Source organism: Jaculus jaculus, chromosome 7 (assembly GCF_020740685.1).
Source record: "Jaculus jaculus isolate mJacJac1 chromosome 7, mJacJac1.mat.Y.cur, whole genome shotgun sequence".
Taxonomy (NCBI): domain Eukaryota; kingdom Metazoa; phylum Chordata; class Mammalia; order Rodentia; family Dipodidae; genus Jaculus; species Jaculus jaculus.
The window spans coordinates 37677756-37702647 of record NC_059108.1 but is presented as its reverse complement, the minus strand read 5'-3'; the positions used below and the strand labels follow the sequence as shown (position 1 = coordinate 37702647).

General features: G+C 43.6%; 1 protein-coding gene across 1 annotated transcript in view; it reads left to right on the top strand.

Moving 5' to 3' along the window:
• The window catches only part of LOC101610720, a 212631-nt gene that overhangs the window by 29987 nt on the left and 157752 nt on the right, over window positions 1-24892 (top strand). Inside the window, exons 10-14 of the mRNA XM_045155548.1 lie at window positions 7793-7950; window positions 8415-8421; window positions 19455-19528; window positions 20154-20289; window positions 20723-20926. Of these exons, the coding sequence (XP_045011483.1) occupies window positions 7793-7950; window positions 8415-8421; window positions 19455-19528; window positions 20154-20289; window positions 20723-20926 (579 nt within the window). The remainder of the gene's footprint in view (window positions 1-7792; window positions 7951-8414; window positions 8422-19454; window positions 19529-20153; window positions 20290-20722; window positions 20927-24892) is intronic.

Below are 24892 nucleotides of genomic sequence, written 5' to 3'. Positions count from 1 at the left end.
ACTCTGAGCCTCTGTGGGCATTAGTGTTGTCATGTAGTCTCTTTGAACTTTTGTCTGCTCATCAGTGAAACAAGAATGTTGTACTAAGCCGGGCGTGGTGGTGCACACCTTTAATCCCAGCACTCGGGAGGCAGAGGTAGGAGGATATCACCGTGAGTTCAAGGCCACCCTGAGACTACAGAGATAATTCCAGGTCAGCCTGGACCAGAGTGAGACCCTACCTCGAAAAACCAAAAAAAAAAAAAAAAAAAGAACGTCGTACTAAATGTTTTTTTTTTTCTCTTTGTCATGGTACAAGCTATTCGCAGGAAATGTAGTGACTTAGCCACGTCAGTTGCACAGCTTCTATGATGTGAAATGTATTCTCATTGTTGTACAACAGATCCGTGGAACATTCTGATCTACAATGGTGAAACTCTGCCCATCGAACAGCTCCACATAGCCCTCCCCCCAGCTCTTGGAAACCACGATTCTACTTTTCTGTTTCTATGAACTTGACCACTTTAGATAGTTCAGACGAGTGGGCTCATGCATTCCTTATCCTTTTGTGACCAGTTTATTTCATGGAGCACAGTGTGCTCAAGGTCCATCCTTGTTGGAACATATGTCAGAAATTTCTTTTATTTATTTATTTTTTTCAAAGTAAGGTCTCACTCCAGACCAGGCTGATCAGGAACTCACTCTGTAGTCTCAGGCTGGTCTTGATCTCACAACGATCCTCCTAACTCCGCCTCCTGAGTGCTGGGATTAAAGGCATGTACCACAACACTCTGTACAATTTCCCTTTAAGGGATAAATGACAATAAGATTTATTAAATAATGAATCTGTTGATGGATATTCAGGGTGCTTCCACCATGGCTATGGTAAACAATGCTGCTATGAACATAGGTAGGCAAATATCTCTTTAGTTTTTGTTTTCAATTTTTTCGGTATGTATACACACAAGTAAAATAGTGGGATCACATGTCAGTTCTACTTTTAATTTTTTAAATTTATTTATTTGGGAGAGAGGGAAAGAGAGAGAGAGAGGCAGATAGAGAGAGAATGGGCACACCAGGGTCTCTAGCCACTGCAAACAAACTCCAGACATGTGTGCCACCTTGTGCATCTGGCTTATGTGGGTCCTGAGGAATAGAACCTGGGTCCTCTGGCTTGGTAGGCAAGTGCCTTGATCACTAAGCCATCTCTTCAGCCCTCTACTTTTTTTTTTCTTTGTTTTTCGAGGTAGGGTCTCATTCTAGTTCAGGCTGACCTGGAATTCACTATGTAGTCTCAGGGTGGCCTTGAAGCAATCCTCCTACTTCTGCCTCCTGAATGCTGGGATTAAAGGCATGTGCCACCACACCCGGCTCTTACTTTTAATTTTTAAATGTTTTCCATACCATTTACACCATTATACAGTGTACAAAGGTTTAAATTTTGCTACATTTTTTACCAACACCTGCTAGTTTCTTCTTTTTTTTAAATAGGTATCCTAATGGGTGATATTTATTTCTAGTGAATTTATAGCATTGAAAATATTTTCATATGCTTGTTAGCTATTTATATGTCATTTTAGGGATATGTCTATCAAGTTCTTTATATATTCTGTTATTTCCTATCAGATATATGATTATCAAATATTTATTTCCATGTCATGGGTTACATTTCCATTTTGTTAATAAGCCCTTTGATACACAAAACTTTTCAAGTTTAATGTAGTCCTTTGTGTCATTTTTTGCTTTGGGAGGAGGGCTGGGCTTTTGGTATCATATCAAAACAAACAAACAAAATCAAACATCACCAGGTCAGTGTCATGAAGCTTTTCTTCTATGTTTTCTTTGAAGGATTTTATACTTTTGGGGGTTACATTGAAATCTTTGGCCCACCTTTTTTTTTTTTTTTTTTTTTTTTTGGTTTTTCAAGGTAGGGAGGTAGGGTCTCATTCTGATCCAGGCTGACCTGGAATTCACTCTGTAGTCTCAGGGTGGCCTTGAACTCATGGCGATCCTCCTACCTGTGCCTCCCTAGCACTGGGATTGAAGGTGTGTACCACCATGCTCGGCTTGACCCACCTGTTATGTATGATATAAAAATAAAGCTTCAGCAGGGAGTGGCAGCACACACCTTTAATCTCAGCACTTGGGAGACAGAGGGAGGAGTTCAAGGCCACCCTGAGACTACACAGTGAATTCCCGGTCAGCCTGGGCTAGAGCAAGACCCTATCTTGAAAATCCAAACAGAAAAATAGTAATAAAGCTTCATTATTTTGCAGATGGCTGGTGACTCAGCTTTCTCAGCATCAGGTATTTTCCCGTTTGGTGGTCTGGACTCCTAGACCACATTTGTTAGAGTTGGTCTCTGGTTCTATTCTAGTCCATTGGCCTGTGGTCTGTCCTTACACCAGGACTACATTGTTTTCAAAATATTTGTGATATTAAATTTTTTAAAAAAATTTTTATTTATTTATGTGTCAGCGAGTGAGAGGGAAAGAAACAAAGAGGCAGATAGAGAGAATGGGCACACCAGGGCCTCCAGCCACTGCAAATGAACTCCATACACATGTGCCACCTTGTGCATCTGGCTTACATGGTTCCTGGGGAATTGAACCTGGGTCCTTTTTCTTTGCAGGCAAGTGCTTTAATGGCTAAGCCACCTCTCCAGCCCTATAATATTTTTTGAAATAAGAAAGTGTAAACCCTCCGATTTTATTTTCTCTAAAATTGTTTTCTCTGTAGTTCCTTGTGATTCCATCTAAATTTTAGGATTTTTTTTATAACTGTAACAAATGCCCTAGATTTTGATAGGTATTGGAATAAGTGATCTTTGGATCTTTTTAATAGTTCTTTTTAATAGTTTTAAACTTTACTTGTTTATTTATGTACATGTGTGCGTGTACTTGTACAGGTACTGAAATTTCTTGCCACTACAAACCAGTGTCCGCCTGTTTCTACATGTGTGGCTGGGGAATTAAACTTGGGCTGATAGGCTTTGTAAGCAAACACCATTAACTACTGAGCCATCTTCCCAGCCCATGGAATTCTTTTTTTCTTTTTATTAGTTCATGGAATTCTTTTTTAAATAATTATTTATTTTAAAGAGAGAAGTAACAAAAGAAGTGGGGAGGGGGAGAAAGAAAGAAAGAGAGAGAGAAAGATTGGGTGCCCTAGGACCTCCAGCCATTGCAAACGAACTCCAGATGCATGTACCCCTTGCGCATCTGGCTTTATGTGGGTATACTGGGGAATCAAACCTGGGTCCTTTCGCAGACAAGTGTCTTAACTGCTAAGCCATGTCTCTAGCCCTGGAATTCAAGTGGTTAATCTCATCTTGATTTAATTTTGGTAGGTCATACAAATCAAGGAAATAATCCATTTCTTTCAGATTTTCAAACTCAGTGGAGTACATGTTCTTATAGTATGTCCCTATGATTTTTTTAATTTCTCTGGCATCTGTTGTGATGTTACCTTTTGCATCACTAATTTTATTAATTTGTGTCTCTTCTCTCTTTCTTTTGGTCAGATTTGGTAAGGGTCTATCAATCTTGTTTGTCCTTTCAAAGAACCAACTCTTTGTTTCATTGATCCTTTGGATTTTTTTGTTATTGTTATTTCTATTTCATTAATTTCTGCCCTGATCTTTCTTATTTATCCCAATCTACTGATTTCCAGTTGCCTTGTTCTTCTTTTTCTAAGGCCTTAAGGGTGAATCATTAAATTGTTTACTTGTGACCTTTCTGATTTCTTAATATAGGCACTTAGAGCTATAAATTTCCCTTTCAGGACTGCCTTCATTGTGTCTCAAAAGTTTTGGTATGTTGTATTCTCATTATCATCTGATTCTATGAATTTTTTGATTTCCTTCTTGATTTTTCACTAACCCATTCATCATTTAGTAGTGTATTGTTTAGTTTCCATGATTTTGTGTATGCGTGATAGCTTTTCTTGCTACTGATTTGTAGCTTCATCCCTTTGTGCTCAGATAGAGTGAGTGCAAGGAATTATTTCAGTTTTCCTGTATTCGTTAGGGTTTTCTTGTGTCCTAATATATGGTCTATTTTAGAGAGTATTCCATATCTTCCTGAAAAGAACATATATTCTGCAGCATTTGGATGAAATATTCTGTAGATATTTGTTAGGTCCATTCCTTCTATGACCTCATTTAATCCAGAAGCCTCTCTGTTTAGTTTTTGCCAGTATGACCTGTCAATTGATGAGAGTGGGGTGTTGAAGTCACCCACTACAACTGTGTTTGGTGTTGTCTGTGACCTTTTTTCTAATAGTGTTTGTTTGATGAAAGTGGGAGCCCCCATGTTGGATGCATATATGTTTAGGATTGTAATATCCTCCTGTTGGAGTGTGCCTTTAACCAATATAAAGTGATCTTCCTTATCTTTCCTAACTAATGTTGGTCTGAAGTCTACCCTGTCAGATATTAGGATCACAACACCTGCTTGTTTTCTAGGCCCATTTGCTTGAAATGCCATGCTTTTATCCTAAGATAGTATCCATCTTTTGTGGAAAGGTGAGTTTCTTGGAGGCAACAAACTGAAGGATATGGCTTTTTTTCTTTTATTTATTTATTTATTTTTTTGGTTTTTTGAGGTAGGGTCTCACTTTAGTCCAGGCTGACCTGGAATTAACTCTGTAGTCTCAGGGTGGCCTTGAACTCACGGCAATCCTCCTACCTCTGCCTCCCGAGTGCTAGGATTAAAGGTGTGCACCACCACACCTGGCTAGGATATGGCTTTTTAACCCATCCTGCAAACCTATGTCTTTTGGTTGGGTCATTGAGGCTGTTGATATTAAGAGTTATTATTGAAGGGTGTTTATTTATTTTTGCCATTTTTCTTGTTTTTTAGTTCTTCTGGTTTTGCCTTTGCTCTCTTGTATTAACTAATAATTGAGTATGGTTTGGTTTTTTTTCCCCAGGTTTATTATGTGTATGCTTTTCTTTCTCTTCAGCATGGAGGATCCTTTCCAGTGTTTTCTATAGAGCTGGTTTTGTCTTCATATGTTCTTTTAGCCTGCTTTTGTTGTGAAATGTACTTATTTATCCATCTTTTTGAACGGGTAGCTTTGCAGGATAGAGTAATCTTGGTTGACAGTTGTTATCTTTCAGAACTTGGAGTACATCATTCCAAGCCCTTCTGGCTTTTAAAATTTGTGTTGAGTAATCTGCTATTATCCTGATGGACTTGCCTTTGTATGTGACTTGATTTTTCTCTCTAACTGCTTTCAATATATTTTCTTTGGTTTGTGTGTTTTGTATTTTAATTATAATAAGACAATGAAAGGTTCTTTACTGATTTTGTCTGGAATTCTATAGGCTTCCTGTATCTGTGTTGGGATCACTTTTCCCACTTGAGGGAATTAATTTTTTTTCTAGGATTTTGTTGAAAATACCTGTAATACCTTGGGAGTGAATTTCTTCTTCTACTGTGCCTGGAATTCTTATGTTTGATATTTTCATAGTGCCCAGAATGTCTTGAAATTCCTATTTATGCCTTCCTATTAGTTTGTTTCTCTTTGTTGGACTATATTAGATCTGCCACCTGGTCTTCTAATTTAGACATTCTGTCCTCTCCTTGATCCATCCTACTGGTGAGACTTTCTACAGAGTTTTCTATTTGACTTACTCTGTTTTTTATTTCTAGTATTTCTGATTGGTATTTCTTCATTATTTCTATTTCCTTACTCATGTTTTATATTGACCTCCTTACTTCATTAAGTTGGTTTCCTGTGTTCTCCTTCAGGAGTTGGTTTTCTTCTTTGATTTCTTTGAATATAAATATAATCATGTTTTAAAAAATATTTGTCAGGCATTTCATCTAAAGTCTCACTGGGGGTAATTTTTGATGGATCTATAATTTTTTGGTGGGGTTGCATTCTCATGATTTTTTGTGTTCCTTGTATTATAATGTAGAGATTTTTGCATCTTGAGTTAATTTGATGCTTGGGTTTTCTAATTATCTGCAGTGTTCTTAGCTGTGTAAATATGACTTTATATATCTTCAGTGTTGGAGTTTAAGGTGCCAGGTGTAGCTCTTATAGTCCAAGAGAAACAGCAGAAGTGACCCTAGGTGTTGAGTTTTCCTACTATTCAAGTATTGTACTAGTCTGAGTGAAGCAAATTACTGGCAAATTCTAAAATTCAACAGAGCAATATAGACATTTAATCAAAAGCAGCACAGAGTACCTGTACAATTGTGGGAATTAAACCAAACAGGTAATCTGGTAAAGCCAAAGTCCCTAAGGGTAGGCTCTGTCACCTTTTTGGATGGCTTCCAATCTCACCAATGCTGAGTACCCACCTTGACCTCTCTTGGTGCTGGGTTGCTGGGGGTGAAGGAGTTCTCCATATGTTCATGGCCCCGACGGTTGGGGGATGGGAGCTTTTGCGGGGTGCCTGCAGTTGTACCAGAGCTGCTCAGTTGGTCCTGTTTGTAATCTCTTTTAGCAGCTGCTCAGCTGGTCCCTGCTGTCTTCCCCTTGAGGTTTCTTGTCTTTGCAAGGGTCTGATATGAGTGGAAAATCCCCTCACTTTGTTTCTGCTCCTGTTGCACCAGCTGGGCAGGCACCTCGGCAGGATTCTTGCCAGTTTCTGCCTTTCTGGAAGATATTGGTCTCTCATGGTTCTCTGCTATGGTTGATAATAACTTATACACCTTCACTTTTCAGTAGAAGAGTGAATTTTGCTGTGTTTCTGTTTATTTCCCTCCCTAGGCTGCTTTGGTGAGTCTAGCATGCTGCCATCTTACCAGAAGTCTGGAATTCTTTATAGCATTAAAATACTGTCACACATGTATGACTTAGATCAAGGTTCAATCCTGGCTGGGACCTTTATTTAATTATTAACTCCCAGAAGAGAAGGGACACTTATTCAACTACCACAGCATGCTGGGCATCTTGCAGCCATCCAAGGAGAGATATCACTAAGATTGGTGTTAGGTGGACATGCAGTTCTCTGTGTGGAAAAGCCAGGATAGCATTAGGTAGGTGAGCCCAGGTCTATGTCCTTATGAAAATTGGCTGGTCCAATGCCACCAACTGATCTGTCCCCTCCCCAATCTCCTCCAGCTTCCTAAGTGAAGACAGAGCTTCCACTCACAACTTATGGGTGTTTATCATTTCACTGGTGCCACAACATTTGTGAAGCTGTCCCCTGATACTGTCTTTGGGGATGTCTCAGAATTTTAAATGAGGTGATATGTATATTGAATACATATTGTGAAGATATTGGGGCATTGATGATGCTTGAGTTTAATTTTATATTATTTATTTATTTACTTTTTTTATTTTAGAGAGAAACAGAGAGAGTAGGAAAAAAAAAAAGAATTGGCATGCCAGGGCCTCAGCCACTGAAATCAAACTCCAGACACTTGTGCCACCTAGTGGGCATGTGCAACTTTGTGCGTGCCTCACCTTTGTGTGTCTGGCTTACATGGGATCTGGAGAGTCAAACATGGGACTTTAGGCTTGGCAGGCAAGTGTCTTAACCAGTAAGCTATCTCTCCAGCTCCTTTTTTTTGTTGTTGTTGTTTCTTGGTATAGGGTCTTGCTGGGGTCCAGGCTGACCTGTAATTCTCTATGTAGTCTCAGGGTGACCTCAAACTCACAGTGATCCACCTGCCTCTGACTCCCAAGTGCTGCGATTAAAGGCACGTGCCACTACGTCTGGCCCATTTTTTAATTCAAAAATGTCCCATCTGAGGCTTCTTCCTTATTCATGTGTAGATGATCAAATTCTTGCTGGAAAGAAGGGAACAATCTTTCTGTTAACTATGTCTTTTCTCTCTGTCTTCTACCTGAGATTTCTGACCCCAAGCGAGTTGTGCAAGTGCTCCAGAACCATGCCGCAAGGACAGCCACGCTGGCTTCCCATCAGTCATCTGGCATGACTTTCCACCAGTGCAACTACGATCAAGTCTGGGAGAATATTTACAGCAACCCTAACCTCTACCAGGTACAGTAGTAATAAATAACCAGAACGCCTTCTGTTCAACCTCAGCACCTGTGTATAGCCCTTTGACATCTACTTTGGATGTTTATTATAAGCCCTTCTCCCCCTAAAGTCCCATTATCTATGTGGGTTAATTTTGATAGTAAGAAAATTGTATAACAATAAAAAGAGAAATATGGGGCTGGAGAGATGGCTTAGCGGTTAAGCGCTTGCCTGTGAAGCCTAAGGACCCTGTTCGAGGCTCGGTTCCCCAGGTCCCACCTTAGCCTGATGCCCAAGGGGGCGCACGCATCTGGAGTTCGTTTGCAGAGGCTAGAAGCCCTGGCGCACCCATTCTCTCTCTCTCCCTCTATCTGTCTTTCTCTCTGTGTCTGTTGCTCTCAAATAAATAAATAAATAATTTTAAAAAAGAAAGAGAAATATGGGCTGGAAAGATGGCTTAGCGGTTAAGCGCTTGCCTGTGAAGCCTAAGGACCCCGGTTTGAGGCTCGGTTCCCCAGGACCCACGTTAGCCAGATACACAACGGGGCGCATGCTCTGGAGTTCGTTTGCAGAGGCTGGAAGCCCTGGCGCGCCCATTCCCTCTCTCCCTCTATCTGTCTTTCTCTCTGTGTCTGTCACTCTCAAATAAATAAATAAATAATTTTAAAAAAGAGAAATATAAGGCTGGGAAGATGGCTCAGTGGCAAAAGACGCTTGCTTGCAAAGCCTGATGGCCCAGGTTCAGCTTCTAGTACTCATGTAAAGCCAGAGGCACAAGTGCATATGAAGATATTTTAGAAACAGGAATATAAAGATGTGTACCATGCCATGTTCCTACCAGCCCACAGATTCAAGTGGATCAATACCAAGTGAGACTGCACACCATAGTCCTTGGTGCTACACGCTTACCAAATGTGGAGAGGGTCTGGAGGGAAGTGGCCCCCACAGGGCTGGCTCTAGTAGGAAAAAAGCCCCTTGAAGAGAGAACTGAGCCAGGCTTGAGGGTAGGGTAAGGCACAGATAAGCAAGGCCATCGCGCTAGGGAGCATTTTCTAGGAAGGACAGCCCAAACTATGGTGCAAAGAGACAGTGTGAGTGGTGTGTTCAAGTTCAGACTGGGTGAAGGGAAGATTCAAGTGGAAATACAGTGAATAGGAACTGCCGTGTTTTGAGTGGGAAAGAGAGGCAGGTTGTGAGTAACCATGGATACAAGAGTAAGAAATCTGTGCTTTCTCCTGTTTTTTGTTTTTGTTTTTTGAGGTAGAGTCTCACACTATCCTAGGCTGACCTGAAATTCACTATATAGTCTCAGGCTGGCCTTGAACTTGGAGCAATCCTCCTATGTCTGCCTCCTGAATACTGGGATTAAAGACATACACCACCACACCAGCTCGCCTGTGACTTTAAGGAAGATTCACGTGGCAGCAAAATTGGATTGAAAGAGAGAGAGGTCAAAGCAAGGATACCACGTAGACAGCTGCTGGTAGGAAGGGCCTGAGGCTTGGCAGCAAAAGAACATCTCGATACAAAACCAATGTCACTTGTCTTTACTATGGCATCATAGCTGCTGTCATTTGTTGGTTTCTGATTTACTTGTCTAAGATGAAGATGAGAGGACCTGAGTGTGTTCATAGTCTGAGAGAAAGGGGCGGTGGAGAAGAGATGGAAGAGGCAAAGGGGAAAATGGAGAAACCATGGGCTGGAGAGATGGCTTAGTGGTTAAGCGCTTGCCTGTGAAGCCTAAGGACCTCGGTTCGAGGCTCGGTTCCCCGGGTCCCACGTTAGCCAGATGCACAAGGGGGTGCACGCGTCTGGAGTTCGTTTGCAGAGGCTGGAAGCCCTGGCGCGCCCATTCTCTCTCTCTCTCTCTCTCTCTTTCCCTCTATCTGTCTTTCTCTCTGTGTCTGTTGCTCTCAAATAAATAAATAAATAATTTTAAAAAAAAGAGAAAAAAGAAAAGAAAATGGAGAAACCAGCAACCTTGTGGGAAGAAGAGGGGATGAGAAAGGGAGGAAGATACTGCTTCCCTTGAAGATTGCAAGTGTAAAAGGTAATGAGAGTGTGTGCGTGAGACAGAGAGAGAGTGAGAGAGGGAGAGAGAGGGCTTGCCTGCATTTGTGAGGCGGTAGCTCAGAGGGTGAGTGAGGAGGCACATTACTATGGGCAGTTGCAGAGCCATGGGGAAGGGAAGAAGATATATGGAGAACTGCACAGTCATAAGGTTCAAGTTAAAGCAAGGGACCATGAGTTTGAAATGGGCCCATTCTGCATTAATTGTTACTTCCATCCCTGAAGATAATTGCAGTGGGGCTGAAAATTGCATAGAGCCATAGGTATAGGAAGCTGAGTGGTATGCGGGAGAGAACCATCATCCTAGGAAAGAGGAGACCTGGAGGTTTCCAGGTTTCCGGATAGACTGGAAGCAAACACACATGGACATATGTGTATACACACACACACACATACACACACACCTTTTGTGTAACTGCTGAATCTATTAAATGTGGGTCTAGAGAACTGAATGAGAAGCAAGTTGACCATACAGGTCAGAGTAGAGGCAGCATTCCAGCTCAGGTCCCCCTGCCCCCAGACTCCCTGTGGGATACACTTGGGTACCAGTGACACTCATTCCTCAGTTTGCACCTTGCCAGAGTTGAGGAGGTAGCCCATTTTTCCTATCCCATTGCCATGTGTCCTGAGGTATATGCCACCATTCAGGAAGACTATATCAAGCGGGTATTTTATTTATTTTGGTTTATTTATTTATTTGAGAGAGAGAGAGGCAGAGAAAGAGAAAAAGAATGGGCTCACCAGGGCCTCCAGCCACTGCAAGCGAACTTCAGATCCATGTGCCACCTTGTGCATCTGGCTTACGTGGGAACCGGAAAGTCAAGCCTTGAACCTGGGTTCTTAGGCTTCATAGGCAAGCGCTTAACTGCTAAGCCATCTCTCCAACCCAAGAGGACATTTTAAAGTACCCTTTATACTTCTTGACCCAAACTGAGAAGGGAGTGATAGTGGAAAAGGCAGGAGGGACGAGACAGCCAGCCAGCCCCAAGTATATTTTAACATCTTTGCTTCATGTGTCCTGGATGGTTTATCTCTGAGACTGATTGATAATCATCTTTTCCTGGGGTTTAGGGTATTAATATCTTGAGGGTCCCTGGGTTTGGTGGCACATATCTATAATCCTGGCACTGTGGTGGTGGCAGGAGAATCAGGAGTTGAGGGTCAACCTCTACATAGCAAATTTGAGGCTGAGCTGGACTACACGAATCATGAGACCAGCCTGAAAATAAAACATTGTGCTGGTTTGAATTAGGTGTCCCCTATGAACTCACGTGTTTGAATGCTTGGTTCCCAGCTGGTGGCAGTTTGGGAGGGAGAGCCTTGTGGGTGGAGGTGTGTTCTTAGGAGCAGACTTAGGGGTGTTATAGCCACCAACTCCCCTTTACTAGAGCTTGGCACACTCTCCTGCTGCTGTTGTCCACGGGATGTTGGCCAGGAGGCGATGTCCAGTCTCTGCTCATGCCATCATGAAGCTTCCCCTCCAGTCTGTAAACCACAATAGATAACTTTCCTCCATCAGCTGGTTTTGGTCAGGTGCTTTGTGCCAGCAACAAGAAGGTATCCATGACATATATAAGATAAAATAAGAAATCTGAGGTCTATGAGCACAAATCTGTTCTCCTCACTGGCCAAGAAAGCACAGACAATGACTGAGGCAGAGAGTGGAGGCAGCGCGTCATGTTTGAGGTTGTGTGGGTGCAAACGGGTGCAGGGTGTGACCCGGCCAGCAATGGTTTGAGTTTCGCAGCGCCCATGGTACTTAGCGGATGAAGGTGATTACTTCCAAGGGACCACCCTGCCAGTGACCAACAGAAGATGCACAGCCAGGGCACAGTGGCTTAGCTAAGCATTGAGTGACATAAGGCACCAAGTTAGGAAGACAGTGTGAGGAGATGGAAATGGAAGTGAGGAAGGCTCCTGCTGGCCTTTGCCCAGCGTGTAGTAGGGACAGAGAAGACACTTCCTAACTGGGTTTCCTCCCTCCCTTCCTTCCTTCCTCCTTCCTTTCTTCTTTCACTGGTACAGGGGGTGAAGAATCAGGTGTCAAAAGGTGTAGTCTGGGGCTGGAGAGATGGCTTAGCGGTTAAGCGCTTGCCTGTGAAGCCTAAGAACCCCGGTTCGAGGCTCGGTTCCCCAGGTCCCACGTTAGCCAGATGCACAAGGGGGCGCACGCGTCTGGAGTTCGTTTGCAGAGGCTGGAAGCCCTGGCGCGCCCATTCTCTCTCTCTCCCTCTATCTGTCTTTCTCTCTGTGTCTGTCACTCTCAAATAAATAAATAAATAATTTTAAAAAATTAAAAAAAAAAAGGTGTAGTCTGGTCGCAGCAAAACCATGTTGAAGGCACTTGTCCAAGTATTCCAAAGAGCGGGAAGAGTTCAAGGCCAGCCTGAGACTACCGAGTGAGTTCTAGGTCAGCCTGGGCTAGAGTGAGACCGTACCTTGAAAAACAAAACAAAACAAAACAAAAATGGAAGGAAGGAAGGGAGGGAGACTTCTTTTGGTTATTTGCTGAGTTATAAATGTTCTTTGAATTAGCCAAAGGAAGAAAAATATTTATTTTTCACTGTGTTTTCAAACTGATCTGTGGTAAATAGATCAAAAAGAGGCTTAAAATACCTGGGCATTTTCAGAGTCCAGAGCTGAAGGCATGAAGAAAACATAATTCACACATTACTCTACATGTTGGCATCCTTCCTTCCTTCCTTCCTTTCTTCCTTCCTTCCTTCCTTCCTTCCTTCCTTTCTTCCTTCCTTCCTTCCTTTCTTCCTTTCTTCTTTCCTTCCAGCATGCTTATATGGATGCTGTCCTTATGCCTGGGATTAGGCTGGACTCAGGGAATGAAATAGACCCAGTCCTTGCCCCTGGGGAATAGCAGAGGCACCACTGAGGGCCAAGAGCTCCTCCTGTGAGCCTGGGACCTGTTAGGTCAAGTCAGTCATACCCCCTGTCATTTCCTATGATGTCATGTGCCACCTTGTGCATCTGGCTTACATAGGTCCTGGAGTATCAAACCTGGGTCCTTAGGTTTTGCAGGCATGCTCCTTAACTGCTAAGCCATCACTAAATGAGGGAACAAAGAATCACTCCTGAGTGCTCGCTTGTGTGTGCATGAGGAGACCAGCTGCCATAATCCAGTGGCTGGGAAGGGGCACACTGGGACAGAACTCAGCCAGCATCTCCTGCTGGGGGGAGGCCATGGCATTTGGGCTGAGACTTCAGGAAAGAGAAGGAGCCAGCCATGCCAATAGCCCCAAGAAAAGCTTTCTAAACAGGGAACAGAAAAAATACCACTGGGTTCAAGAAAGTAGGCAACATCCTGTTATCATTTGTTTTTCTTCACATTTTTCTTGTGGGTGATAATATGTGACCTCCTCAAATATTTCTGTCACTTTATGTCAGAGCCCCGGTGGTATCGCATAACCGTTCTGAATGTTGCATGCCAGTCCGATGAGGTTAGGATGAAGTGAAAGGTGGCAGCTGGAAGGAGTGATGGGAATGTGGATATGGAGCTCACAGCTCACAGCTGTGTGGCAAGTGGCTGTTTTGCAATCATGTGGCAGCAAAGTACAAAGTTTAGCATCTGCGTGCTGGTCAGCATTCTGACTCCGAGGTGGACAAGTGGCTGCCAGTAACCCATAACAAATAAGGGTCTTGGGCAGAGAGGAAAGCAAATGTCATGGGTATGTTGATTGTCACAGCTGTGAGAGCATGCAACCGCTAATTAATTGTCAGCACAACTTCAGAACAGCTTCTAGTCAGTTTTCAAGAAATGCTGTTCCGCGGTAACCTTGTTTTAGAGTTTTAAAAAATATATTTATTTATTTAAGAGAGAGAGAGAGAGAATAGGTGCCCCAGGGCCTCCAGCCACTGCAAAGGAACTCCAGATGCATGTGCCCTTTTGTGCATTTGGTTTACGTAGGTCCTGGAGAATCGAGCCTGTGTTCTTTGGCTTTGCAGGCATGCTCCTTAACAACTAGGCCATCCCTCCAGCCCTAGAGTTTTTTTTTATTTATAGTTAAGTAGTATTTAGTTAACATGGGCTGGAGAGATGACTCAGAGGTTAAGGCATTTGCTTGCAAAGCCTAATAGCCTGAGTTTGTTTCCCCAATACCCACATAAAGCCAGCTGTGCAAAGTGGCGCATGCATCTGGAGTTTATTTGCAGTGGCAAGAGGCCCTAGCATGCCATGCCCATTCTCTCTCCCCTCCCCCCTGCTTGCAAATAATAAATAAAAAAGGCCTAGGTTTGAGGAACAAAGAAAAACATCATGTTTTCTTATCATTGTTAATTGATGATAATGTATATCTATAAATAATTCTGGTTTAAGCAGACCATAATTTAAAAATATTCTTTATAAAACCAGAATGCTTAGTAGCAGTCTTGATCGGGTTAAGGCCTGTACCACTGAGGGCCAAGAGCTCCTCCTGTGAGCCTGGGACCTGTTAGGTCAAGTCAGTCATACCCCATGTCATTTCCTATGATGCCATGTGCCACCTTGTGTATCTGGCTTACATGGGTCCTGGAGTATCAAACCTAGGTCCTTAGGTTTTGCAGGCATGCACCTTAACTGCTAAGCCATCTCTCCAGCCTGGCAATGGCATTAAAATTTTTATTTATTAGAGATGGGGTAGGGGAAGAGAGAGAGAGAGAGAGAACGGGCACACCAGAGTCTCTAGCCACTGCAAAGAAACTACAGACGCATGTGTCACCTTATGCATCCGGTTTATGTGGGTCCTGGGGAATTGAACCTGGGTCCTTTAGCTTTGCAGGATAATGCCTTAACTGCTGAGCCATCCCTCTAGCCTACAATGGCATTTTAAAAGATGTAGTTTAAACGGCTCAGGTTTTGAACCTTATGCTGTGAAATGGTAGCAAACACAGCATCCAGATGCATAGCCAGGGAACAGTGGTACGACCTCTTTTTTTGCCTCTTCCCAGTGGCCACACCCTGTCTGTTGTGGCTGCCCTGGACTCCAGAGATGATGCAAGGCAATGTGCATGAGATGCAGGAGAGAGTGTGTGCTCTCATATGCAGGAAGTCCTACAAAATATAAAATATTTTGTCTTGGTATTCCTCATCAACTTCAGTAGAACATTTTTTAAAACAACTAATATTTTCCAATGACAATAGGGACACATTAAAATTTTTTTAATTTTTATTTTGAGAGAGAGAGAGTGAGTGAGCAAGAGAAAGAGAGTATAGGTGCCATGGCTTTCTGCCTCAGCAAATGAACTCTAGGCCATGTACCACTTTGTGTATCTGCCTTTACGTGGGTACTAGAGAACTGAACCTGAGCTGTCAGACTTTGCAAGCAAGTACGTTTAACTGCTTAGTTATCTCTTCAGCTCCACATTTTTTATTAAAAAAAATTTTTTAGAGGGGGTGAGAGGGAGAGAGACAGAAACTGAGAGAGAGACACAGAGAGAGAGACAGAGAGAGAGAGAGAGAGAGAAGTGGCATGCCAGGGCCTCAGCCATTGCAATCAAACTCCATGTGCTTGCACCACCCAGGGGGCATGTGCAGCCTTGCGTTTGCCTCACTTTGTGCATCTGGCTTATATGGGATCTGGAGAGTAGAACATGGGTCCTTAGACTCCGCAGGCAAGTGCCTTGACTGCTAAGCCATCTCTCCTGCCCCACATTTTTCAATCATAGAAAATAAAAGAATCATAGAAAAAGATTAAAGAAGAAAATAAAAATTACCCATTATTATACCACCGTAGATAATACTAGTTGGAATGTTTGGTTTATATCCCTCTAGACTTTTCAGTCTGCAGGTAAATGTGCATAAGTTGTAGAGACATGTGCGGACAGGGAACATCGAAGTGAACTTTTCCTCTAATCATTTCTCCATCCTGCTTTCTGATCCCCCTACTAGCTTGGCCAACTTCCAAGGAGTTTCCTTCAGGTTTTCAGTCAGTGAAAGTCTCAAAACCCAAAATCATGAGGTCAGCTCTGCTGGTTCACAACCAGCCACAGGCAGGGTCAAGGTCAAGGACAAGGTCAAAGGTTTGCCTACTCAGGAAGAAAGAGAAAACCCAGCAGAAGCTGACCCTGGTTCTGCACAGCTCAGTGCTTCCCAGAACTGTCTCCTGTTCCTGAGAGGAAGACTGTCCCGGATGGTGGGTCCAGGAGGAAGCTGAGCCATCTCCCTTCCCCACCCAGACCCGTCTCTGCTCCTTGCCTTTCTTCCTGGCAATCCACAGCACTTTTATGGTTTTGGTTCTATCATTCCTTCAAATGTCTGTCACCTGTATCTTGGTGTCTGTTCTTTTCTATGTAATCCTGGATAATTTTATAGACAGCAGAAAACATTACAATCTCATCAGAGAAAGGATGTGATTCAAAGTCTTCCTTCTGGGGTCATGTAGATTAGTGTCAAACTGTGACCAGTGATCATGACAGACCCAGGAGACAAAAATGTCTTACCCTAAAATCAAAGGAGTGTGAAGATCAGCTCTCCTTGCTGGATGCATGCTTTCCTGACAGTTCCTAAAATAGTCTCTTCACTTCCAAATGATCGCCTTATGTTTCTATTTTTAGGAGCAGAAATGTACCATGTACTCCCAGGGTCTGCTCCACCCCTAGGCTTGTGGGACACATACACTGAAATACTCCAATTGCGGTGGTTTGATTCAGGTGTCCCCCATAAACTCAGGTGGTCTAGGTCTACAGCTGATGGCAATTTGGTAATTAACATCTCCCGGAGGCAGTGTATTGTTGGGGGCAGGCTTATGGGTATTAAGCCAGCTTCCTTTTGCCAGTATTTGGCACACTTTCCTGTTGCTGTTGTCCATCTAATGTTGACCAGGAGGTGATGTCCACCCTCTGCTCATGCCATCATTTTCCTCTGCCATCATGGAACTTCCCCTCAAGTCTGTAAGCCAAAATAAACCCTTTTTCCCACAAGTTGCTGTTTCTTGGTCAGGTGTTTTCTGGCAGAAATGTGAACCAATGTTCACTCACATGGAACAGACAGGCACTAACTCTATGCACAGGCAGAATGGCTGCTGCGTAATGATAACCAATGTCCTATCTTACCATTCTTCTTAATATCCCTGCAAACATGTCCTTCCCCACTGACTGTCAGGAACTTGGTAGAGTCCACCTGGAGCCTTGAGATGATACGAGTTAAGCTCAGATTTGACCGTCATTTATGATAAAACAAGATCAAAAGAGCTGGAAATGTCTTTCTCATGGTCGCCTCTCAAGATAGGAAGCGCAGTGCTGACATGGAATCTGCCAGAGCTCTCAGGTGGCTCGGCTTTGTCTGTCCTGAAGCTCCAACAAAAGTGGTCCCTGTACCCTGGGATCACCTGGTATCAACCTTCTTGTCCTAAGAAGTAGGAAGGAGCAGGGGAGTGGAGCCTCCCCAGGGGAATGCTCACAGCAGCTACAACATGGCTCTTTGTCCCCTATTCCAATAATCACATGGCCATAGCCACCTGTAGGAAAGGCTTGATAATGTCACCTTCAGCTGAGTGGCCAAGTGCCGAGATAAATATTTAATGTTACCCCGAGATAATTTATCCCAAGAACCAAGTACTAGAATAGCCTAACCCAGACAGGAGGCTCCACGTCAGTTACTGCTGCTCGGCACTGTTGTGGGTATCTGGGACACCATGAAGGAACACACCATGGGAGAATGGGGTGCGTGCTAGGGACAGGAGAGAAGACAACTAAGAGAGGCTGCCCAGAGGAACCACAGACCGTCACCTTCTTTACGGCTGTCTCTGGAGCCTGGAGTGCATGAGTTCCTTCTCAGCACCAGGGAAAGATGAGTGTGGGAAGTAAACGTATGCATGAGATCCAAGGAAGGCCCTATGGTCCAACTGATGATTGCAATCCACGGAGGACAGCATGAGCTTCCCATCACCTATTAGGTGCCAGGCACAAAGACAGAGGCTTTGGACGCATTCCTCACTCACTTCTCACAGCCCCTCACTACCATTTCCACGGCCATGCCATTTTATAAAAGGGAAAACAGGATCCAGGCTTTAAGAGACTGCATCGGGGCTGGAGGGATGGCTTAGCATTTAAGGTGCTTGCCTGTGAAGCCAAAGGATCCAGGTTCAATTCCCCACTACCCATGTAAGCCAGATGCACAAGGGGGCGCATGTATCTGGAGTTCATTTGCAGTGGCTACAGGCCTTGGCATGCCCATTCTCTGTCTCTCTTCTCTCTTTCTCTCTACTTGCAAATAAATAAAAGAAAAGAAAAGAGACTGCATCATACAGCTAATGAGGAGAAAGAGGTGAAATCCACTGGTGTCTCTTGGTTCAGAGCAGGGTTGGATTAGAGAGGCTCAACGTTCCATGCATGTGTGGTTTTGAAAAACATGTGAATCAATGTTTTTGTAAAGTGAATCATGTAAAAGGTAGGCAGTAGGGGGGGTTAGGGCCTGTTGTATCAAAACTGTGAATGCCTTCATAAAATAAAGACTTTCTTAGTAAAAATGGCGGCCCCATACTTTGTAGAAATATAGATTTTCTTTTTTTGGGGGGCAGACTGGTGAGATGGCACAGTGGGCTAGAGAGCTTGCCATGCATGTATGAGGGTCAGAGAGGTCCTGGTTTGCCCTGGGTTTGATTGTCCAGTACTCATGTCAAAATCCGGGCATGGTCACATTCGTCTGTAACCCCACTTCTAAGGGCAGCAGAGACCAGAGAATTGCTGGGGGCTCCTGAAAGCAACAGTTCTGGGTTCAGAGACATACTCTGCCTCAAGGAACTACATGGATGAGTGATAGAGGAACACACCTGATGCTTTCCTCCATATGCACACACATGCATACACCATGCACACACACCCATGCCACACAGTACACACACATGCATACACCATGCACACACACACACACACATACCATGTACCACACATACACATGCATACGCCATACGTACATACCCATGTCACATAGTATTCACACACATGCATACACCATGCACACACACCCATACCACATAGGACACACACATGCATTTTTCCTCTTTTCAGGCATTTGTGTATGTGTGCATGTTCATGTGTGAGCGTACCACGGCAAGGACCACCTCAAGCGCTGCCATTGGGAATGCCTTGCGACTTTTCTTATTCAAGACCAGGTCTCTCGTTGGTCTGCAGCTTGCCTGGACTGGCTGGCCAGCAAGCCCCAGGGACCTGCCTGCCCCGCATGCCCAGCACTGGGACTCAAGGTGTGCACCTTACATTCAGCACCTTTACGTGGATACTGGAGATGAAACTCAGTTTTCATGCTTGCAAGATGACTGAGCCACCTCCCGGCCCCGGATGTTCAAATGTTGAAATGTATGAAGACGTTTGTCTGTGAATGCATATACTTTTGTCTAATTATATGATGACCTGTGATTCTTTTTAGGTATCATAAATGCTTACGTATCTGAACCAATGCTAATTTTTTTAATAGACTGACAATACAAAGGATGGTGACTTTTCAGTGGACCAGAGCGACAATGACCTCGCGCAAATGAGTATCCACCAAAGTGCTGATGGGCCGCGCAAGCAGGAAACAGAGACAGGGTAAAAGAAAAACTAAACCTTTGTATTGGTGACAACAAAATTGGTTTACAGACTGTGAGGAACACTGAGTGACTGATTAATATATAGCTTACCTGTTAGCTTAAAAATATTTGAAGTCAGAATGAAAACAAAACTGTTCAAACAGGTCAGACAACTAAATTAACATTTCACCCTAGGACTGTGGCTTTAAGGAGCGTCATTGCTAAGAGAAATGTCCTTTTATATTTATACCTATAGACTACTTATTTTCCCTCCAAAGTATTTTTTAATATTTATAGAGAGCTAGTGGGGGAGGGGTTGGGGAGACAATGGCATGCCAGGGCCTCAGCCACTGAAATCAAACTCTAGAAGCTTGTGCCACCTGGTGGGCATGCATGACCTTGCAGTTGCCTCACCTTTGTGTGTCTGGCTTGCGTGGGATCTAGATAGTAGAAGATGGGTCCTTAGCCTCCGCAGGCAAACGCCTTAACTGCTAAGCCATCTCTCCAGCCCCCTCCAGAGCATTTTTAAAGAGCAGCTATTGGAAAATTCCTTAGGTTCAATAAAAATTTCAATGTGGTGTGTGTGAATGTTCTGAACTGCTTTGAGGTAAAGGTACTTATTTCATTTTTCCTGCACACTGAAGATACAATTATACGATAGCCCTCCAGCTGCTGGGCCTGGATGATGGGACAGAACCCAGTGGCAGGAATCCTGTCCTGATGAAAGGTGCCTACTTGTCCTTTCTGTATCTGCGCCACCTGCGCATCCGGGAGTTACAGGTATGCAATCCACCTGGCACCCTGGCTCTGGGTACCTGCCTGTCTGGAAAAGGGGCTGCTTTTCAGTAGCAATATATTTTTTATGTTTTTACTCCTTGCTTTTTTTTCTTTCTTGCATTCTTTCCTACATTCTTTCCTTTTCTTCCTTCCCCCCTTCCTTTCTGTATACCTTCCTTCCCTCCCTTCCCACATTGCTTTCTTCCCTTCCTTCCTTTCTTCCTGCATTCCTTTCTTTCTTCCCTTCCTTCCTTTCTTCCTTCCCCTCCCTTCCTTCCTCTCCCTCTCCCACTCTCCCTTTCTCTCCTTTCCTTTCCTTTTGTATGGAATCAGCCCCTTTCAGAAATGGTGTGTTCTGTTCTCCCCGGCAGGGCTGGCCTGCTCTGTAGGGTGAGGTGAGGCAGAAGATCCTGATTCTGTTCTTTCTTCCTTACAGCGCATCTGTTTGGGAGTTCTCAACTACTTCAGATCTGTTGAGCGAACTTTGACAATCAATGTTTCAGGCCTTACCTTGGTTTCAGGAAAGCTGGTCCCCGCAATGGAAGATGGTTCTTGGGTAAATACAACAAAAGGAGGCTTGGGTACCTTGCAAGGCCTAGGTGCTCACCAATATGTCCATAGGACACCTGCTGAGCAAAAGGTGAGTTGGTCTGCTCGGTTCTTCTAGCTTGTCTCTCACAAGCGGCTTTTTTTTTTTTTAAACCTAAACTCAGCTAACATGACAAAATAGCAGGTGGAGAGGTTCTTGGGGAAATGGCTGTTTAAAAAAATGTAAAAATGCCAGGCGTGATGGCACCTGCCTTTAATCCCAGCATGCAGGAGGCAGAAGTACATATAATTCCAGGTCAGCCTGGGCTAGAAAATAAAAAAAAATAAAAATAAGCCAGGCATGGTGGCGCACACCTTTAATCCCAGCACATGGGAGGCAGAGGTAGGAGGATGCTGTGAGTTTGAGGCCACCCTGAGACTACATAGTGAATTCCAGGTCAGCCTGGGCTACAGTGAGACCCTACCTTGGAAAAAAAATTTAAATTTAAATTTAAAAAAAAAGTAAAAATGGATGGACCTGGAGATCGTCCTCTTGAATAAGATAAGCCAGACTCAGAAAGACAAATATTGCATGTTTTCTCTTGCATGTGGCATCTGGGTTAATTAAAGGGAAAAGACATGAAAGTAGAAGGGCAACTGTTTTGAAAGAAGGAGGCCAGGGTGGGGTGGAGGTGTGAGTATGATGGAAACATGTTATGTTAGTGCATGAAAATGTCACAATGCTACCCATATTTTGTATAATTAGTATATGCTAATAAAAATAGGAAAAAAGGGGCTGGAGAAATGGCTTAGTGGTTAAGGAACTTGCCTACAAAGCCAAAGGACCCAGATTCGATTACCCAGGACCCATGTTAGCCAGATGCACAAGGGAGTTCGTTTGCAGTTACTGGACGCCCTGATGTGCCCATTTTCTCTCTCCCTCTCTCTCTCCCCCCACCTATTTTCTCTCTCTCAAATTTAAAAAAAAAATAGGAAAAATATGGTAAAAGAAGAAATAAATAACCACAGCTAAACACAGTGTTCAAAGCTGGTCATGGTGACACTCACCTGTGGTCCTGGTACTCGGGAGGCTGAGCAAGAGGAGCTCACGTTTGTAGGCCATCCTGAGCCACACATCAAAACCCCCTATATTCCCTTGAGAGCAGGATGCAGGCAGACGGCTGTATCCTAGAGCGGCTCTGCAGGCGGGAAGGAGGCCATTGAGCTGCCGAGTAGCTGACTTTCTAGTAAAGGGCTTCTAGTGAGGGGTCCTTCCTCTTGTCATGGCCAGGGGCACACAAATTCTTACAGAGCACTTACAAGATTCTCTTTAAAGTAGTGGGGAGATGGCTCAGTGGTTAAAGGTACTTGTTTGCAAAGCCTGACAGCTGGGGTACAGTGCCCCAATATACACATAAAGCCTGATGCACAAAGTGGTACATGTGTCTGGAGTTCATTTGTAGTGCCAGTATGCCCTGGTACACCTTTTCTCTCTTGTAAATAAATTAAAAAATATATTTTAAAGGGCTGGACAGATGGCTTAGTGGTTAAGGTGTTTGCCTGCGAAGCCTAAGGACCCATGTTCAATCCTCCAGATCCCACATTAGCCAAACACACAAAGGTGAGGCAAGCATAGGGTCACACATGCCCACCAGGTGGCGCAAGCATCTGGCATGCGATTGCAGTGGCTGAGGCCCTGGTATGTCTATTTTGTCTGTCTCTCTCACTCTCCTTAAAATAAAAATTAAAAAATAAAAAAAATTAAAAATGATTCTCTCTGATATCGTGAGAGTTCCTTTTTTCCCCTTCTCTGTTTTCAAAACCTCAAATGGAAAATAGACTTAAAAAACAAGGGTAGAAAAATTAGTAAAGTTAAATAATTAAAAATAATTTTGGACTAGGGAGATGGCTCAGTGGATAAAGGTGATTGCTCGTAAAGTCTGCCAACTGGAGTTCAAGTCCCCAGAACCCATGTAAAACCAGACAGACACACAATGTGGCATATGTGTCTGGAATTCATTTGCACTGGCAAGAGACCTTGGCATATGCACTCTCTTTCTCTAATAAATAAAGAAAATATTTTTAAGGAATTTTTAGCCAGGTGTGGTGGTGCACGCCTTTAATGCCAGCACTTGGGAGGCAGATGTAGGAGGATGGCTGTGAGTTTGAGGCCCCCCTGAGACTATATAGTTATTTCCAGATCAGCCTGGGCCAGAGTGAGACCCTACCTCAAAATAACCAAAAAAAAAAAAAAAAAAAGCTGGGCATGGTGGGCACGCCTTTAATCCCAGCACTTGGGATTGGCACTTGCCCTGAGTTCGAGGCCATCCTGAGAATACATAGTGAATTACAGGTCAGCCTGGGCTAGAGTGAGACCCAATCTCAGAAATCCAAAACAAACAAACAAACAAACAACAACAACAACAACAAAAACAGGTAAAAAAAAAAAAAGCAGCAAGAGCCTGGCGTACTGGTGTGTGCGCACCTTTAATCCCAGCACTCAGGAGGCAGAGGTAGGAGGACTGCCCTGAGTTCGAGGCCATCCTGAGAATACATAGTGAATTACAGGTCAGCCTGGGCTAGAGCAAGACCCTACCTTGAAAAATCAAATAAATAAATAAATAAAATATTGCTCCTTGGTGATCTTGATGTTTCTTGCACACATTTTTCTATAGAATCTGTAAAATTTAAGCCCTGCCCAGCAACATGAAGAAGACAAAATTTATATTAAATCCGTTTCTTTGGGACTAAACTTGAGAATGTTGGTCTCTTAGTAGGTGCTCTGGCAATATGTTTGTCTCAACCTCTAGCAAGTTTACTTCTGAAGACAGAGCTTGATACAAACTCAAACCTCTTAAAGGGTGCTAGGTTAAGCTGGGCGTGGTGGTGCACACCTGTAATCCCAGAATGGGGAGGTGGAGGCAGAAGAATCAAGAGTTCAAGGTCATTTTCAGCAACCTGTGCTATATGATACCTTATAGTTGTCCCCACCTCAAAAAATAAAAAAGGCCAGGCATGGTAGTGTTCACACACACCTGTAATACATGCATTCCAGAGCCTGAGGCACAAGGATCATAGGTTCGAGGACTACCTAGTTTGCATAGTGGGACTGTGTTAAAAATCAAAACAAAATTAAAGAGCATATTAGATGACAGTGGTGGAAAATAAAATCTATTCATCTATCAAACAAGTCATATTCTAATCCACTGTAGCCCCTGATATATGCCTATATCTTTACGGTATGAAATCTTACTGCTAATGATTGTTCATATGCACAAAGAAATACATACAAACCACATATATTATTTAAAATTTTGTAATGACTACATTTAAAGCATGCCAAGAAATGTGAAGTGATTTTTTTTTTTTTTTTGAGGTAAGGTCTCACTCTAGCCCAGGCTGACCTGGAATTCACTCTGTAGTCCCAGACTGGCCTCCAGCTCACAGCCATCCTCCTACCTCTGCCTCCTGAGTGCTGGTATTAAAGGTCCATGCCCAGCTGTGAATTGATTTTAATAATTCAATCTGTAACCCGATTCATACAAGATATCATTTCTATGGGCTGGAGAGATGGCTTAGCGGTTAAGCGCTTGCCTGTGAAGCCTAAGGACCCCAGTTCGAGGCTCGGTTCCCCAGGTCCCACGTTAGCCAGATGCACAAGGGGGCGCACGCGTCTGGAGTTCGTTTGCAGAGGCTGGAAGCCCTGGCGCGCCCATTCTCTCTCTCCCTCTATCTGTCTTTCTCTCTGTGTCTGTCACTCTGAAATAAATAAATAAAAATTTAAAAAAAAAGATATCATTTCTACATATACTCAATAGTAAGAAGTCAATGATGAGATATGCATGGTTTTGTACCAAGTCTTGGAATCTAACATATATTTTCCATAAGCAGCACGTGTGGCCAGAGGCTACCATGTTGAGCAACCCAGCTGTAGATACTAAGGAGTATCCTAAGTCTTTCAGTCAGACACCTAGAGTCTGCCTCTACTCAGTGCCCAGGATAGCCTTCTTTTCTGCTCTCCTCCCTCCCAGCTCCTGTCCCCTCATCATAGCCAGCCTCCTTTTCTGATCTGCTCTTG